This window comes from Lepidochelys kempii, chromosome 7 (genome assembly GCF_965140265.1).
Source record: "Lepidochelys kempii isolate rLepKem1 chromosome 7, rLepKem1.hap2, whole genome shotgun sequence".
Classification (NCBI taxonomy): domain Eukaryota; kingdom Metazoa; phylum Chordata; order Testudines; family Cheloniidae; genus Lepidochelys; species Lepidochelys kempii.
In genome coordinates, this window is record NC_133262.1 from 34,588,896 (window position 1) to 34,604,355 (window position 15,460).

Sequence of the window (15,460 nt, forward strand, 5' to 3'; positions counted from 1 at the left end):
TTAACCAAACCACTGTACTGTGATAGTGATTTGGAGTCTTGCACGCATTTTTAAAAATAATTCTGTAAAAGGCTTAATAGTTCTTTTTTTATAGGCCCTGGACTGGAACTGAGGTGACCTGGTTTCAGTGCCTGGCTCTGTCACGGACTCCCATTGTGACTTTGGTCAAGTCATTCAATTTCTCTGTGCCTCCATTTCCCATCTGTAAAATAGGGATGATGATGATTCCTTTCTCCTGTCCTTTATCTGTCTTGTCTGCTTAGACTAGGGTGACCAGACAGCAAGTGTGAAAAATCGGGACGGGGTGGGGAGTAATAGGAGCCTATATAAGACAAAGCCCCAAATATCAGGACTGTCCCTATCAAATTGAGACATCTGGTCACCCTAGCTTAGACTGTAAGGTCTTCAGGGCAGTGGCTGTCTATTAACATGTGTTTCTGCAGTGCCTAGCACAATGGAGCTCTGGGGCATCTAGGTTCTACGGTAACACAAATAATAATGACAATGTAAATAAATGTAAAAGTGCAATTCTGGGAGAATGTACCAAAAACAAGGAGTGCATGATAAATGGAGTTCTTTCCTGTAAAAGCCTTAAGGGGGTTAGAGAACAGTCCTGCACAACTTATTCAGGCAATGTCTGCTGAAATCAGCATGAGTTTATGCCTGCTTAAAAGGAGTGTACAATCTGATCTTAGTATGGGAGAATCCAGGAAGCTATTATCCCAGATGGCTTCCTTCAGTAAACAGGATTTACTGACCCCGGGAAAGAAAGCAAATCAAAATAAGTAGTTAGGATTCAAGGATGCTTAACAGTTGTAATTAACAGGGATACAGGGACTACGCAGAAAAAACCCCTGAACACTGTCATTCAAGGCAGACTTGATGATGATGATGTAATTAATAGAGTGAAACCCTGTCTAGAGGCCACCTTTGGTAGGCAACCTCCAGTCTTAAGAGACCACTCCAATGTGTATTGCAGACTGTATTGAGTACCCTTTGCTCCACGTCTACTAGAGGACCAATTTATCAGTAACCCTTAGGAGCAGCAGATCTCGATGTGCTTTACAAAGGAGCGCAGTATCATTAGCCCCATTTTACAGATTAAGCAATGAATTTTTGTCAGCTATTCAAAACAAGTTTCACTCTCTTCACAATTCACAAAGCTTATTCGTTGTGTGTGACAGACGCTAACCACAGTATTCTGTAAGCACAAAGCACAAAGGTTGGAAATGTCAGCTGTGAGGCTGGATCATTGGGAAGCCCTCCGGCTGTATCGTTGTCGGTCTGCAGCAGCCATTCTCTTTCCAGCCCTCCCGCCAATTCCATGTTGTCTCAGGATCCATGATGGAGTAATTATGGTTGAACATGACATGGGGCTTTTGGGAGAGCTGGGAGGGAGTGTGGAGCTCAGAAGGTGCAGGTGATCGGTGCTGTCACGGTTACCCTCTCCTTCCTTCCACTGGGCGTTTCATTTTTCTTGACACAGTTGCTAAACTGCAGCTTGCAGTTATGACAGGGCCTTGGTAGAGTGGAATGAGCTCTTTCCCTGGGAGGTTCCAAAGAAGAAGAAGAAACTATCTATCCATTAAGAAACTCTGGAAATTAAGAGCAATGCAGAGAATTCCAACAGAGGTGCTTCACACCCAGTAGTGAATGTTGCCAAGTGAAACTGTAGCAGCAAATAGTATCAGTGAGATTAAAAGAGAACTGGTTTGCTTTGTGATGAGACAGGATTGAAGTGTAGAGTGCCAAGAAAGGCAGTAGAGGTGCAGATAAACCTGAAGGAGGGAGACTTGCAGAGCTAAAGGAGTTTTTACCCTTCAGGAATTCATTATGTGACTGCTTACTCTGCCATTCATTCAGACAGCTGTGTGAGATATAGGAAATGAACTCTGATACAGAAGAGCTCTTTGGAAATTACTCTTGCTGTGATACATGTATCATTTAAACTCCTTTGACATCTTTTCAGTGTTTTGGGGGAAACCTTGTCACTTGACTGACCCGAATGAAATTTGCAGACTCTCATCTTAACACTTCAACATCAATGCAGCTCCAGGGATGCTGGCAGTGGTGGGCTACTACTGTAGACAAGGCTCAGAGCAAGGCTACACAGCTGTAAAAATGCCAGAACCGTGTGTATACAAGGTCTGTTTTTTCAGTGGGGGGCAGGGGAAGAAGAGGGTGTTAAGGGGAAGAGGAAGGGAGCCTAGATTAGAGGAGGCTGGTATCTCTTAGAGAACAGACCTAGTCTTAGCTAATTGCTACTTTTGCCTAGGTGGAGGCAATTATTGCTTACCATCTGCTAAAGACTGTTTTTGCAGAGTTGAGTAACAACCTTTTAAAAGACATGTCTTAAGAGATGGACCTGAGTCATAGAGTTTGGATCTGATTCCTGATCTGCACTTTTCCAGAGTTTGGTTTGGACCCATCTCTAATTCCTTTACAATTAGTAATAAATATACACTTTTTAACCTATAACTTCTTTTCTTCTTGCTCTTCCCCTCAAAGCCATCTCATATCTAAATGCTACATCAGAATTCATCATCAGATTAGAGAACAACTTTTGTTAATTCCATTTTCACCTAACACCCTGATGTAGTTTAGTCGTCTTTTCATATTTACATTTAAGTTTCTCAAAATTATTAAATGCATTCTACTGAGAGGGGGGGCATAACGTTACAAGACTTGCTTACAGCTGTGTTTGCAGTGGGATGTGACAACAGAATAGCGTCTATAAAACACAAGAATTATTAAAATTTGGTTCAGCCATTTTTGTTACATTGGGTGTATGACAGATAATGAGGCTGGCTGCTTGTTTGCAATGTATCAAACAGAAACGTTTGTGAAAGTTACAATAATCCTCAAAGACTCTGGCATTGATGCTATTCCATTGACTTCAATGGGTCACAAAGCCGTTCAATAACAGAATAGGAGTTAGCCCTCTCATTTTTCCTCCCCTTTTACCAGGCACTGTATCCAGTGCATTCATAGCCTTTATGGCTTCTGAAATCTAAGTCTAAAATGCAGTAATAACTAAATTCTGCATGAATTACTATACTGTGTGTTGTAACTTCGTGGGAACATGTCGTATCACTTTTGGCTCTTATATAAACAATTGGGTTTTGGTAGTATGGGTGTAAGCTTGAGTGAAAAAAGCTCCTGCCTAATGAAATTATTATATTTCATTTCATAATCACTCATTTTTTATTAAATATATATAAACATGCTTTTTTTTTAATAAGAAAAACTCCTGAATATACACACATACTACAATGCTGCACAATGCAAATGTGGTACTGTTTGGTTTTTCCTACCATGTGTTAATAATTCCCATCTTTCTATGGTTTGGTTTTTCTTCCTCTCAAATCAGCTAACGTGGAAAAGTTTTTCTTGGACGCTCCACAAACCATTACTTAGTCAAGCTGGTCTTGATCCACTGATCCAGTGGGAGTTAGATCAGACCATGGGCCACAGCTGTGCCCACAGTAGGCTGGGCTAACTGTAACTTAAAATCTCTTATTCGGTGTAAGAATTCCCCCATCTATATCGTTTTAATGAGCTGTGATGTTACACCTACTGTATTGATGCTCTTTTGTCCGTTTGAACGTTTCCTTTGCCTATGGAGTGTGCAATGGCTGAACCAAGTTTTACTAAATTTTACTATGTTTTACAGATCAAGATTCTGTGTGAGCTGACAGTTTTCAGTGCAGTACCTCTTTCGGTTGCTGAGATGTAAGCAGCTGAAAATCACCAGATGCTTACTACACAGTGAACAATTATTGAAGTAAGCTAATTCCCCCTCTGCTCTCAAGGGTGACAACTTTCCAAGCACTAGTAAAGTATCTTTTAAAGGGGGAAAGAAAAAAAATACAGCAGAGGAAGTTACAAAAATGCAAAACCACGTGCAAAAAGGCATGAATTTAATCCAGTAAATTGCACAATAATATCCTTTTCTCTAACCCTCCCCAAATCCTCTCCTTTAATGCAAATGAAACAAAAAGTGAACAGGATATGCTCAGTGACAAAGCAGCAACTAGTTCTGCACATTGCTGCATATTTTAGTTGCTCCATCCAGTGTGGGGGCCTGTACTATTGTCTATGAGGTTCTCTGTTCCCATTTTCAAGGTGGGTGTCTTCATGGTTTTTAACTAACAGAAAGTTTACTTTTATAAATGGTATTTAAAAAAAAAATTTTCTAAGGTTATAGAAAGGGGATATGGCTTTCCAGAGGTTAATAATTGCTTTCTGTTTCTTCTACATTTTCTGGCTTAGAAAGCAGAACAAAATGACTTAATGCAAATCTGCAAGAACATGGCCTAATGAGAAACACTTTGACTTATATGTAACTGTCTGTCTCTTTAAGAGGTTTTTACACACATGTTGAGTTTGTGGTTTGACTTTCAGAACTGCTGGTTTTGATCAGATTCCACAATTTATTTGTTAAAGCTTGTATTGCTTTAGGCAATTCCTCTCTAATTCTCCCATTTTTGATGGTCTGTTTCCACTGTTTTGAGAGTCTAGTGTTTGAGACAAACTGCGAAGAAAATAAGTTAATTTTTTGTAGATTTTGTGTACAATATGAATGCAACAGACAGAAAATGAAGGTGTTTGACATGATAATGGGAGGATTAAAGTGTTCTTCACCAAATAAATGTCTTGATGTCCTTTTTCATTGATTCACTAGCTGTTAGAACTGGCTTAACTCATTTTTAGGATTCTTTATGACTGTGACTAGTTTCAAGAAACTTGCTGAATGTATTCATGTTACTATATCTGGAATCCTAAAAAACTTTAAAGGGGATTAAGTTAGCATTGGATAAGAGAATGTGACATGTTGTTGCTAATTTGCCCAGGAAATGTTTGGTATTAGTGGTTTCTATTGAATAGTGATTTAAAAGAAACCACACACATTTTCATTTTGTCAGTGGTTTTTGCACTTTATTGTTTTCCTGAGCTCTAAAGAATTGTAAGTATTGAGTTCACAGAATCTGCCTTTTCAGAAATTGCTTTCTTGTACTGTCTGAAGAGATTAATTTTCTTCTGCATTCTAGTGAACCTGTTTTTCTTCCCTCATTAAACCTATGTGCTATGTAGAACACTTCCTTTTTAGCTTACCACTTTTCTAGAATTTTTACATACCCTTTGACATCAACCTACCACTGCAGGAATAAAACTTTTATAAAAGTAAATTTTTCGGGTGAAATATTAATCATCTTGTTTAATATCACTCTGAGCCTGATAGCATTTTTGACAGCTATGATTATCTGTCAGGGCTAGTGTAGGTCTACATTTTCTAAAATTCCTTTGCAGGTTATATTCATCAGTCTATATATACTGATGCATAACTGTTCCTGGCTATTCTGTCCATCAGACACCAGTAGTAATGCAAAACCAGTAATAAATGCATAACTCTAGTCATATTCCCACTTTCTTGAATCTTTCTTCCTCCTCTCAACTTATCTTATTCTTTGTCTCTGTTGGGGTAAGACACAAGGTCTAGCAGCTTATTCTGTTTCCTGAAGTTCTGTTCTTCTGATTGGGCCACAAGGAAGAGAGTAAAAGATGTGAAAGGGCGTCTCATACAGTAGCACTAAAAGTTAGGCTTCTTTTGACCTTGCTATAAAATTCCTCCAATTTATGGAGTTGAGATAGTCTTTACATCTTTAAGCAGTTTCTGTTCCTCTCTGGGGAAGGAGAGGGTCTAGTCCTCTCTAAATATAGGGGTATAACTAACTCCCTTTGATGCTAATGAGGGATTCAATATGGATGGAGAATAGATCCTTGTGTGACTGCAATTTACTTGCAAAGGTGTAGTGAAAGGGATTTTAGGCCAACAGAGTCAGAAGACAAGGAAATTCGCTGCTTAGTCCTGTGAGCACTCAGAGTTAATATTCCATCACTTTCTCCCCTAACTGAAACATCTAATTTTACTCTCTGTCTGGAAGTACTTAGATCCCACCTTATTCTCACTTCAGCTCTCTTCCAAGCAGCTCTGACCTCCTGATATAGCAGTCCTTTCAGCCGGTACTCTAGCGCAAGGAAGGCCTTCCTTCCTCTTCCTTTTCAGTAGATCCTGACTTCCGTTCCAGGAGCATATGTTGGGATTGGGGGAAGTAAGAAGTCCATTGTAGTCTACAGAAAGCAGCAATTCTGAATCCCTGTTCTTGCCTATTGAGAATAACAGAAATTGGGGCTGGAAAAGGTCATCTAGGCTGTCCCAGCCTGTGCTGGATTTGTCAGTACTGTTTGTGAACGGCAGCAAAAAGGGTTAGCATTGATCTTTTAATAAATGTATTTAAATTTCTCGTTTATGGTAGAAATCTATAAAAAGCCCTTTACATTGGGTGTTACCTGTGTAATTTTAAGGTGATGTGTTTTGTCCTGATCCATATCTAACTGTATCATTGCACAGTGTAGTTTGAACAGTACCCTGAGCACCCTTAAGGGTGGTGGTCAGGGAGAAGGGCTGTTTACAAATATTATGTTATAAAAACCCAAGCCAGTGCAGTTATCCAAGAATAGATTTTTATTCAACCAAACACCCCAAATACCTGAAATGTACAAGTTCTGCAGTGATGGAAATCATGTTAATATGCTTAACTATCTTGCTGGCTCAAGGCCTAGGAACTCATTTCAAGGAGTGTGGGGCTTTTAGATTGGACCAATATTTTATCTAATTTTAAAAAAGCAATTTCAAACACCACCAATAACAAATTTTACTCCTAAAAAAGAGCCAGAATGTCTAACAAACACACACCACAAATGAGAAGCCATGTGTTATGTTCCAGTGCAAAATGTCATCTCTGAACATACGATCCAAGCCTTACAGCGTAGAACAGAATTTTCACTGTGTTCATAGAGCTGCAGCTGCATGGTCCCCTGAACCCCATCATACTGCACTTGTGACCTTCAGGATCTAGCAGTGGTCGAGCCTTGCATGTGACAGTTGTGCAGGAGATGCTTGGAACGCTATTGTAACTCAATTCTTCAATTGGATAGATTCGGATGCTTAGGTTTCCTTTCTTTGGTGGGGTGGTAGTGAATGAAAATGAAAGATGGTTGCCCAGCAGTGATGGGCAAACTCTTTTTGTTATCTTGTTTGAGATTAAGGGTGAAATTTTCAAAAGCATGTCAGTGATTTAGGAGCCCACTGAATCCCATTGACTTTCCCTGGGCATAGACTCATAAGTCACTTTTGAAAATAGGACTTGGGCTCTCAAGTCACTGAGGCCGCTTCTGAATATTTTACCCTAATTTTTTTGTCCCCCTACTCTGCTCCACTTATAGAAGAGGAAGTAAAATACATGCCATTAGTTTACTTGTGATGAATTTGGCAAATTTGCAAAACTCTAAGCAAACACTGAACATAAGAACAGCCATTCTGGGTCAGACCAAAGGTCCATGTAGCCCAGTATCTTGTCTTCTGACAGTGGCCAGTGCCAGGTGCCCCAGAGGGAATGAACAGAACAGGTAATCATCAAGTGATCTACCTCCTGTCACACATTCCCAGCTTCTGGAAAACAGAGGCTAGGGACACCATCCCTGCCTATCCTGGCTAATAGTCACTGATGGACCTATCCTCCATGAGTGGACACAGTGTTCAAGTGGTCACAGGGATGGCCATTTAATCACAGTGAAAGACCTCAGTGAGTCAGTTCAGAATAAGAACAGAGTGCCATATCCTCAGATAGTAAAAAGGGCATAAGGCCTTTGACTTCAGTAGACCTACTCTGATTTTCAGCACCTGAGGATCTAGCCAAGAAAGATTTTGTAGAAAGTCTCCTGTTTATTTCTTTTGACTACTAAATGTTGCCCCTCATTTACTGTTGAGTCTTGGCCGACCCAGCTTGGAGGTTGGCCCATCCAATCCACAGGTTAATATGTAACTCATGATCATTCTCTTCTAAAACGGGTACTGGACACATAATTTTGTTGATTATATTGTCCTTGGGTTACCAGCTTTTTGTTGTGGGGAGAGTCACTTGGTTACTCTCCTCACTTGCCCAAAATATGTCTTGTGATAAAGTATTCACGTAACTAAATTTTGGAAGATTTCCTGATTTTTTTATCTCAAATCTCTGTTTGCCCGTCTAACCTTCTATGCTTGATGGGTCTATACTTGGTATAACTTGATTTCCCATACTAAACACCTACACAGTGGTGAGGCTATTAATCCAGAAATCAAATTGAGCTGTATTTACAGTGAATACTGTTTGTTTCATGTTGTTGATTTGGTAATTAGCTTAAAGCTCTTTATTTTGTTAATGTTTTCCCTCAGTCAGCCACCTGCATCTCCCAGCACACAGGAAGCAATCCAAGGAATGTTATCAATGGCAAATCTCCAGTCTTCTGACTCCTGCCTGCAGACTTCATGGAGTGCCAACCAAGCTAAAAATAACACTATCTCAGCCCAAAACTCAAAAAAACCTGGGAGCAGTAACAACAAAAATGCAGGCAAGCACTTACTGAAGAAGAGCACAAAAAACAGCATTGACATTGAAGACTATGACGACCAGGACCACTTAGATGCCTGTTTTAAAGATTCTGATTATGGTGAGAGAAAACAAATTAATCTCTATGGCTATGGCCCTATTTCTGAAAGTATTTATGCATGTGCTTAATTAGACACTTATAGTTAGTCCCATTGAAATCAAGGGGACTGCTCTGGTACATACAGTTATTCAGTGTTTGCATGCTTGGGGGGCCTATATTGCTAGATTAGTCTGTATCAAGTAGGCAAGATTAAAGAGAGAGTTTAGATTAGATAGACAAGGGTGAAGAGATAGATTAGAACAAACACATTAGACAGTTGAGATTAGATAAATAGATTAAACTGATATTTTATTACAATTGAACCCAAACAAACATATTACACTTTTATGTAGTATAGGGAAAAGATTTTAACAAGCACAGCAGCGCAGTTGAAACCACTATTAGCCAAATCCTAAATCATATATATTTAATTTAAAAATAGAACTTTATGCAGTGAACCCTGAAACTGTGATACTTATATGTCAGTGAGGTAGAATGAAATGACTATCAGAGAAGCTGTCAGTAAAGAACCCCTGAATTAGATACGATGAGGTCATGATCTTAAGTTTTAATGCCAAGAATGCTAAACTCTGCAGTGAAAGGAAAAGAGGGATTTTTGAGACCACTACATTAAGTTTACTATATTCGGGAAGCGAGTTTTTTAATAATATGAAAAAACAGCCTCTATAGGTGTGTGTGACAGAGAGCAGGTAGAAATACTAACACTCATAGAAAAATAAAACCACATAGTCATGAAGGGCTCAAGAAGGGTATGCAGCTCTTTAGCAACATAATAAAGATGTTACTTTAAAATGCTGCTGCTGACTGTGACCCTTAAAAACATCCTTGAAATCTGCTCTCTCTATTAGATACACATATATTGAAGTTCAAATTGAAATACTCAGAAGTTTTATGAAAAAAACACATTTTGAAAATATTGTACATGTTTAAAAGAAGTTAAGTGCATGTTGCTGGTTTGCAGTTACAGCACCTTGTGGGCGTATCAGTCAGGATAAATTACATGACAAATTTTGTGAAAGTGTAATTTATAGACATGATCTACATGTGACAATGGGAAAATAGACAGGGTGATATTTTAAACCCCAATTTTCTTGCTAATTATATATTTGCTACTATTTAATGCGTTTTCTTTGTTGTAAGCAGCCTGAGTTTATAAAGACTCCATTTGTACTGCATCTGGTCAGCAGATTTTCAGTTCAGGGGCTAAATTAAGCAGTAACATTATAACCATACATTGCTTTAACAGACAAACACTGAAATCAAAATTAAATGCACATTTAAAAAAAACCTCTATCAAGGAGTCTGAGTGTGTATATATATAGAGAGAGAGAGGATTGAATAAAACTCAAATGATATTGTTACCATTCACCCAAAGGAACTGTAACTGTTCATGGAGAGAACAGTTCAGGAGGCACGTGGCTGTAGAGAAAACCATTTTCAAGGTTTTTATAAAACCACCTGCCCTCTCTCCCTCAGTCCATTTATCTCACTGCCACTGAGCTATTTGTAGAGGGAATTGAAGGGTTTGATGTTATACAAGGTAACGCTGATGACATTTAGCATGTTGATAGCACCTAATAAGTTCTCTTGCCCTTCCCCTCATGTGGGTTGGTCAATAATTATCCACCTTTTACTGAAGGGGAAATGGAAACACAGAAGGGTGAAGTAACTTGCTCCAGGCCACACCCTGAATGAGTGGCAAAGTAAGCCAGCAGTCCCAGGTTCCCGGTCCCATTCTCTGCCCACTAGATCCCGCTGCCTCTGAAGGCTCTACAACTGCATATATTTGTGAGCAAAACCCAATGAAATTTAGTGAAAGTGAAAAGCAGAGATGTTGAGTGTTTCTGAATGTCTCACAGAACCCTAATATTTGCTGACACTGCTGGTTCAGGCAAACGTGAGCCAGGATTTTCTTCATATATTTAACAATATATCTGACTCTTCAAGCATGATTTAATGAATGACTGGGGAAAAGAACCAAACCAAAACAAATCTGAAGTATTTTTTTGTGGGGGGCGGGGAGGGGAATGAAGACAATCTGGGACTTTAGGCATACCACAACACATGTCACCATGCCCCCAACTCCTGTGGCCCTGTCTGACCTCCGCCCCCATCTCCACACACGCACAGAGTGGCAGAGTTTCCCTGTCCCCGCTCAGATCGACAAGGGCGGTAGCATGGGATCACTTTCTGTACCTTAGGAATGGCAATTCCCCCTTCTTGGGAGCAGCAAGGCTTTGCGCTCTCCCTTAGAAAGGCAGAGTTGACAGAGAGGGGCACCTCAGGACTTACCCCAGGAGCTGCTTGGATGGGTAGGTTGGCCAGGCCTGCTGCACTCCTCCCCTCCAGTATATGCAGTTGTTTGCCGCATTGTGTTGCTGGGACTCTCCAGAATGGCTCGTAAGAGTTAATAACCTGTTCACCCCTCTCAGAGCTATTGTTTCAGGCTGCCTGCAGGCTCAGGCAAGCATCACTGCATCGGTTACATGTGGGTCATATTTTCAAACTGTTTTCACAATTATGGGGGCTTAGAACTTACCTTTTTTAAAATGAAAGTTGAGATTCTGATGTGATCACATCAGTCCAGGAGCAGGGGTCCTCGGCATTGGCCTGCAGTGAGGCTGTGCTTTAATCCAGCCCTGTTTTTTCCCCTCCCTGCCAAAGAATCAGTCAGATTTAATCTTTTGAAAACAAACAAATCCCAAATGGGGAGGAAAAGCCCCCAAACATAAAGAAGAAGGCAAAAGTTCTCGTACAGCATTCCCTCCCCTGACTCCCAAGACTTTCCATGCTAGGGCTCCCAGGTTGGGGAGCTATGGATCCAGAAGGTGGAAGGAGCTGGGAATAGATCTGTGTGCCTTGGGACTGGATGGGAGCAGGAACCAATGAGAACCAGTACTGATAGCCAGGGTCCTGAGATCTACCCTGAACCTGGGACACTAATGAGCACAGGGGTGATGAACTCCCTTCTCATTAATGGATGGACAACCCTCTTCCCTCTGACAGGAGCCTCGTGAGTGAAAACTCACTGTGTCTTCTGTTTCCTAAATTTGTTTTTCCACAAGTGGGGACAATTTGACCCTTTATTTTGAGTCACTCAGTAAGACGTGTGGTTTACAATGAGCAGAGAGAGGGAAAGAGGTCTTGAGGGAGCGAGCTGTGTCAGTGTCATCTCAGTGTTGTTTGACAGAGCGACATTTCATTGAGTACCGTGTGGGTTTTATGGAGTAATAATTTTAATGACTAATAATCTGAGAATAGCTTTGTGTTTTGGCCAAGAGCCTCTGTCTGTGTCTTAACTGGACCAAATTCCACATGCACCACACAAGGCCCATTAAAATCAGAAGGAGTTTTTCCTGCAGACGAACATTAGCACTGAGCCCATGTAAGGCAGAGTCCAGCACTCTGTTTACTCTGAGAAAGGTCTAAGAAGTGGCATTAATCACATACCTCTCACCCAACCAGTGTAGTCAAAATAGTGCTATTCAGCAAACTGGCAAACAGCCGCCTCTTGTGGGGGTATCCAATAGCCTCACTTTTATCCTGATATTAGAATCATAGAACTGGAAGGGACCTCAAGAGGTCATCTAGTCCAGTCCCCTGCACTCAAGGCAGGACTAAGTATTATCTAGGTTTCAGAGTAACAGCCGTGTTAGTCTGTATTTGCAAAAAGAAAAGGAGTACTTGTGGCACCTTAGAGACTAACCAATTTATTTGAGCATAAGCTTTCGTGAGCTACAGCTCACTTCATCGGATGCATACTGTAGCTGTAGCTCACGAAAGCTTATGCTCAAATAAATTGGTTAGTCTCTAAGGTGCCACAAGTCCTCCTTTTTAAGTATTATCTAGACCATCCCTGACAAGTGTTTGTCCAACCTGCTCTTAAAAATCCCCAATGATGGAGATTCCAGTGCTTAACCACTCTGACAGTTAGGAAGTTTTTCCTAATATCCAACCTAAACCGCCCTTGCTGCAGTTTAAACCCATTGCTTCTTGTCCTATCCTCACAGGTACAGAAGAAAAATTTTTCTCCCTCTTCCTTGTAACAACCTTTTATGTATTTGAAAACGGTTATGTCCCCTCTCAGTCTTCTCTTCTCCAGACTAAACAAATCCAGTTTTTTTCTTGGCCTTTAATCTTTTTGTTGCTCTTCTCTGGACTTTCTCCAATTTGTCCACATCTTTCCTGAAATGTGACGCCCAGAACTGGATACAATACTCCAGTTGAAGCCTAATCAGCGCAGAGTAGAGCGGAAGAATTATTTCTCATGTCTTGCTTACAGTACTCCTGCTAATACATCCTAGAATATGTTTGCTTTTTTTGCAACAGCATTACTCATATTTAGCTTGTTAAACACCTTCTTCTCCTAAGGGTACCACACTCTGCCTGTGTTTTAGACGTGTAGGAAATTTTGTTTCACACCATGTGAGGGTCACCAAATGTCCATGGAGATAACCTATGTGCTGACCTATCTGATCAGGCAGTAACATCCCCCCCATGCACCTGATAGTGACAGGTATTCCAAATAGGCCCAGCTGTATGTGAGGGGAGGACTGGCTTTTCCAAGCCAAGAATAACATCATGCGCTGTGAACAAAAAACTGTATTATTTTCATTACAATAGCACCTAGAGGCCTCCAACCGAGATTAGGGACTCCATGGTGATAGGTAGTGTATAAACGCAGAGTAAGAGCCAGTCTTTGTCCCTAAGAGATTGCAATCTAAACAGACAAGACAGGCAAGGGGGGGGGGGGGAGGAGAAAACAGAGGCACAGTGAGGTGAAGTGACTTGCCCATGGTCACACAGCAAGTCAGTGGCATTGCTGGGAACAGAGCCCATCTCCCCTGATTCCTAGTCTAATGCCCTATCCCCAGGGCACCAGTGCCTTTCGGGCATTTCACTCTGCGTGCTACCCTTGGCCGCAGTGTATTACATAGATACTCTAGGCTTGATTCACCACTGTGCTAGTCCAGTTCTACACTGATGGGTGATTCATACTTACCTCAAACTCCTGTTTAATACTGCTGCAATAAAAGCTATTTTTTGTTCCTGGTTTAGTTTACCCATCTTTGGAATCCGATGAAGATAATCCAGTATTCAAATCACGATCAAAGAAAAGAAAAAGTTCTGATGATGCTCCCTACAGCCCGACAGGTAAGTCCATGATGTCTTGGATGTTCAGACTCAGGGAGGATATTTCAAATTGAAAACCTAGAAAAGAACAATGGGATTTATTATTTTTATCATAAATATTGTGCTCGTCTAGATCTCTCAGTTGAGAGGCTATTTTTTTTTTAAATAGTTCCACTGTAGTGAACGCAAAATTGAATCTAACACATTCTGGACAACGTTTCTCTTCAGCTACCTTTTAAAAATAAAAAGTAATCTCCTGTAGGTTGTAGGTATCTTTCACATTCTGCCAGTGAAGGTGATGATGTATTGCTAGTATTATGATGATGTAGTGGAGAAATCTAGCAGTTCTGAGGCAGCCCACACCTTATATATAAAAAGCATTAAAAAAGAAAATAGAGAATATAAACTATTCCCACTGTTTTCATCAAAAGCTCAGTAAAACTGAATAACTGCCAGGGACAGTTTCTGTGCTGTGCCTTACAGGAAGTGCCACCTTTTACAGTGCCCAGATTGTGGGCCAGCTGGGGGCCAATGCAGCTCCTGGTGTATATTCGAGAGCTCTAATTTCTAATGTTCTAATTTCCAGCAGCCTGACCCGGGCTGTCTGTTGAGCAGCCCAGAATATCTATAGTGTTCAGTGCTACCTGCTGCACTAGTGGGGCTAGGAAGGACAGGGTTAGGGTTGCTTATGGGAGCCTTGTATAGCACCTGCCCTGGAAGAATTCTCCCTTGGCCAAGTGGGGTGGGAAGAGATTGTGAAAATCCCTGTGAAGCATTTTGCCTGTTCATTTGGGATAAATTCACATTCCATGAATGTTTGATTTTTCATTAAATGTGGTCAGTTTTGGAAAATCTGGAGGAGAATATGGGTTTCCTTCCAAAAGCTACATAGTTTAAGTGGAGTCTTGAGCTCTGTTTCCACATCTGCCACTCAACAGCCTTACTAACGCTTGGCACTTAGACGTTCGCCCCATTGAAGTAGAATGTCCATTTAAAAATAAGCTTTCTCTTGCCCTTGTCACCCCCCTTGCCCTTCATTCTGTAGGAATGCAGTGCTCCCCCTACACAGAGTAGCTGTTATACGGTATTTTCATTTTGTTCTTACATTTAGCAAGAGTTGGCCCCTCAGTACCTCGACAAAACAGACCTGTCCGAGAGGGTACAAGAGTTGCCTCCATTGAAACTGGACTGGCAGCAGCAGCGGCCAAATTATCCCAGCAGGTGAGTTTACATACTAGGTAGCTTTTCCTTAGAAAATACGTTTATTTTCAAATGGAGCCATAGCACTTCCCCATCTTCTCCTGTTGCTTGTTGAATATTAACTATGTTGTTGTAACAGCTCATGTTTAATTACTGTACACGTCCAATTCTGTACTCAGTGACAAAAATCCCAGTGGCCTCAATAGAAACAGGATCAGGTCCTAAATTACACGTTCAGATTTCCAACGACACTGCAGATTAGAGGTTTGTAGTTCAATTAGGTGCTTTAAGCACACTGAAAAAATCATCAGTTGGGCAGATCAGGTAAACAAAGAAGTATTTGGGGAAAGCTTCAGTGTAAGCACCTTTTACTTTAATAAGATTAGAGTAAATTTACAAGTGTGCTTATGTGATTTAGGAATCTAAGTCTTATTTTCAAAATTACCTTAGGTATTTGGTGCCAGATTTTCAAAGGTATTTAGGCCCTTAAAGATGCTCATAGGCACCTAGTGGGATTTTCAAAAGTTCCTGAGCAGGTTAGGCACCTAAGTCCCTTTCAAAAATGGGACTCTGA

General features: G+C 40.7%; 1 protein-coding gene and 1 long non-coding RNA gene across 8 annotated transcripts in view; one reads left to right on the forward strand and one right to left on the reverse strand.

The window, feature by feature from the left end:
* Positions 1-15,460, forward strand: part of PHF2 (PHD finger protein 2) — a 145,204-nt gene that overhangs the window by 122,167 nt on the left and 7,577 nt on the right. For all 7 annotated transcript variants that reach the window (XM_073352167.1, XM_073352168.1, XM_073352165.1 and 4 more), the window contains 3 exons: positions 8,279-8,553; positions 13,612-13,707; positions 14,798-14,907. In XM_073352167.1, coding sequence (XP_073208268.1) covers positions 8,279-8,553; positions 13,612-13,707; positions 14,798-14,907 — 481 coding nt within the window. The remainder of the gene's footprint in view (positions 1-8,278; positions 8,554-13,611; positions 13,708-14,797; positions 14,908-15,460) is intronic.
* LOC140914431 (uncharacterized) overlaps positions 11,025-15,460 on the reverse strand; it is a 61,052-nt gene continuing 56,616 nt past the window's right edge. Inside the window, exons 2-3 of the long non-coding RNA XR_012159861.1 lie at positions 13,556-13,764; positions 11,025-11,208 (exon numbers count right to left, since the gene is read on the reverse strand). This is a non-coding gene — a long non-coding RNA (uncharacterized lncRNA). The remainder of the gene's footprint in view (positions 11,209-13,555; positions 13,765-15,460) is intronic.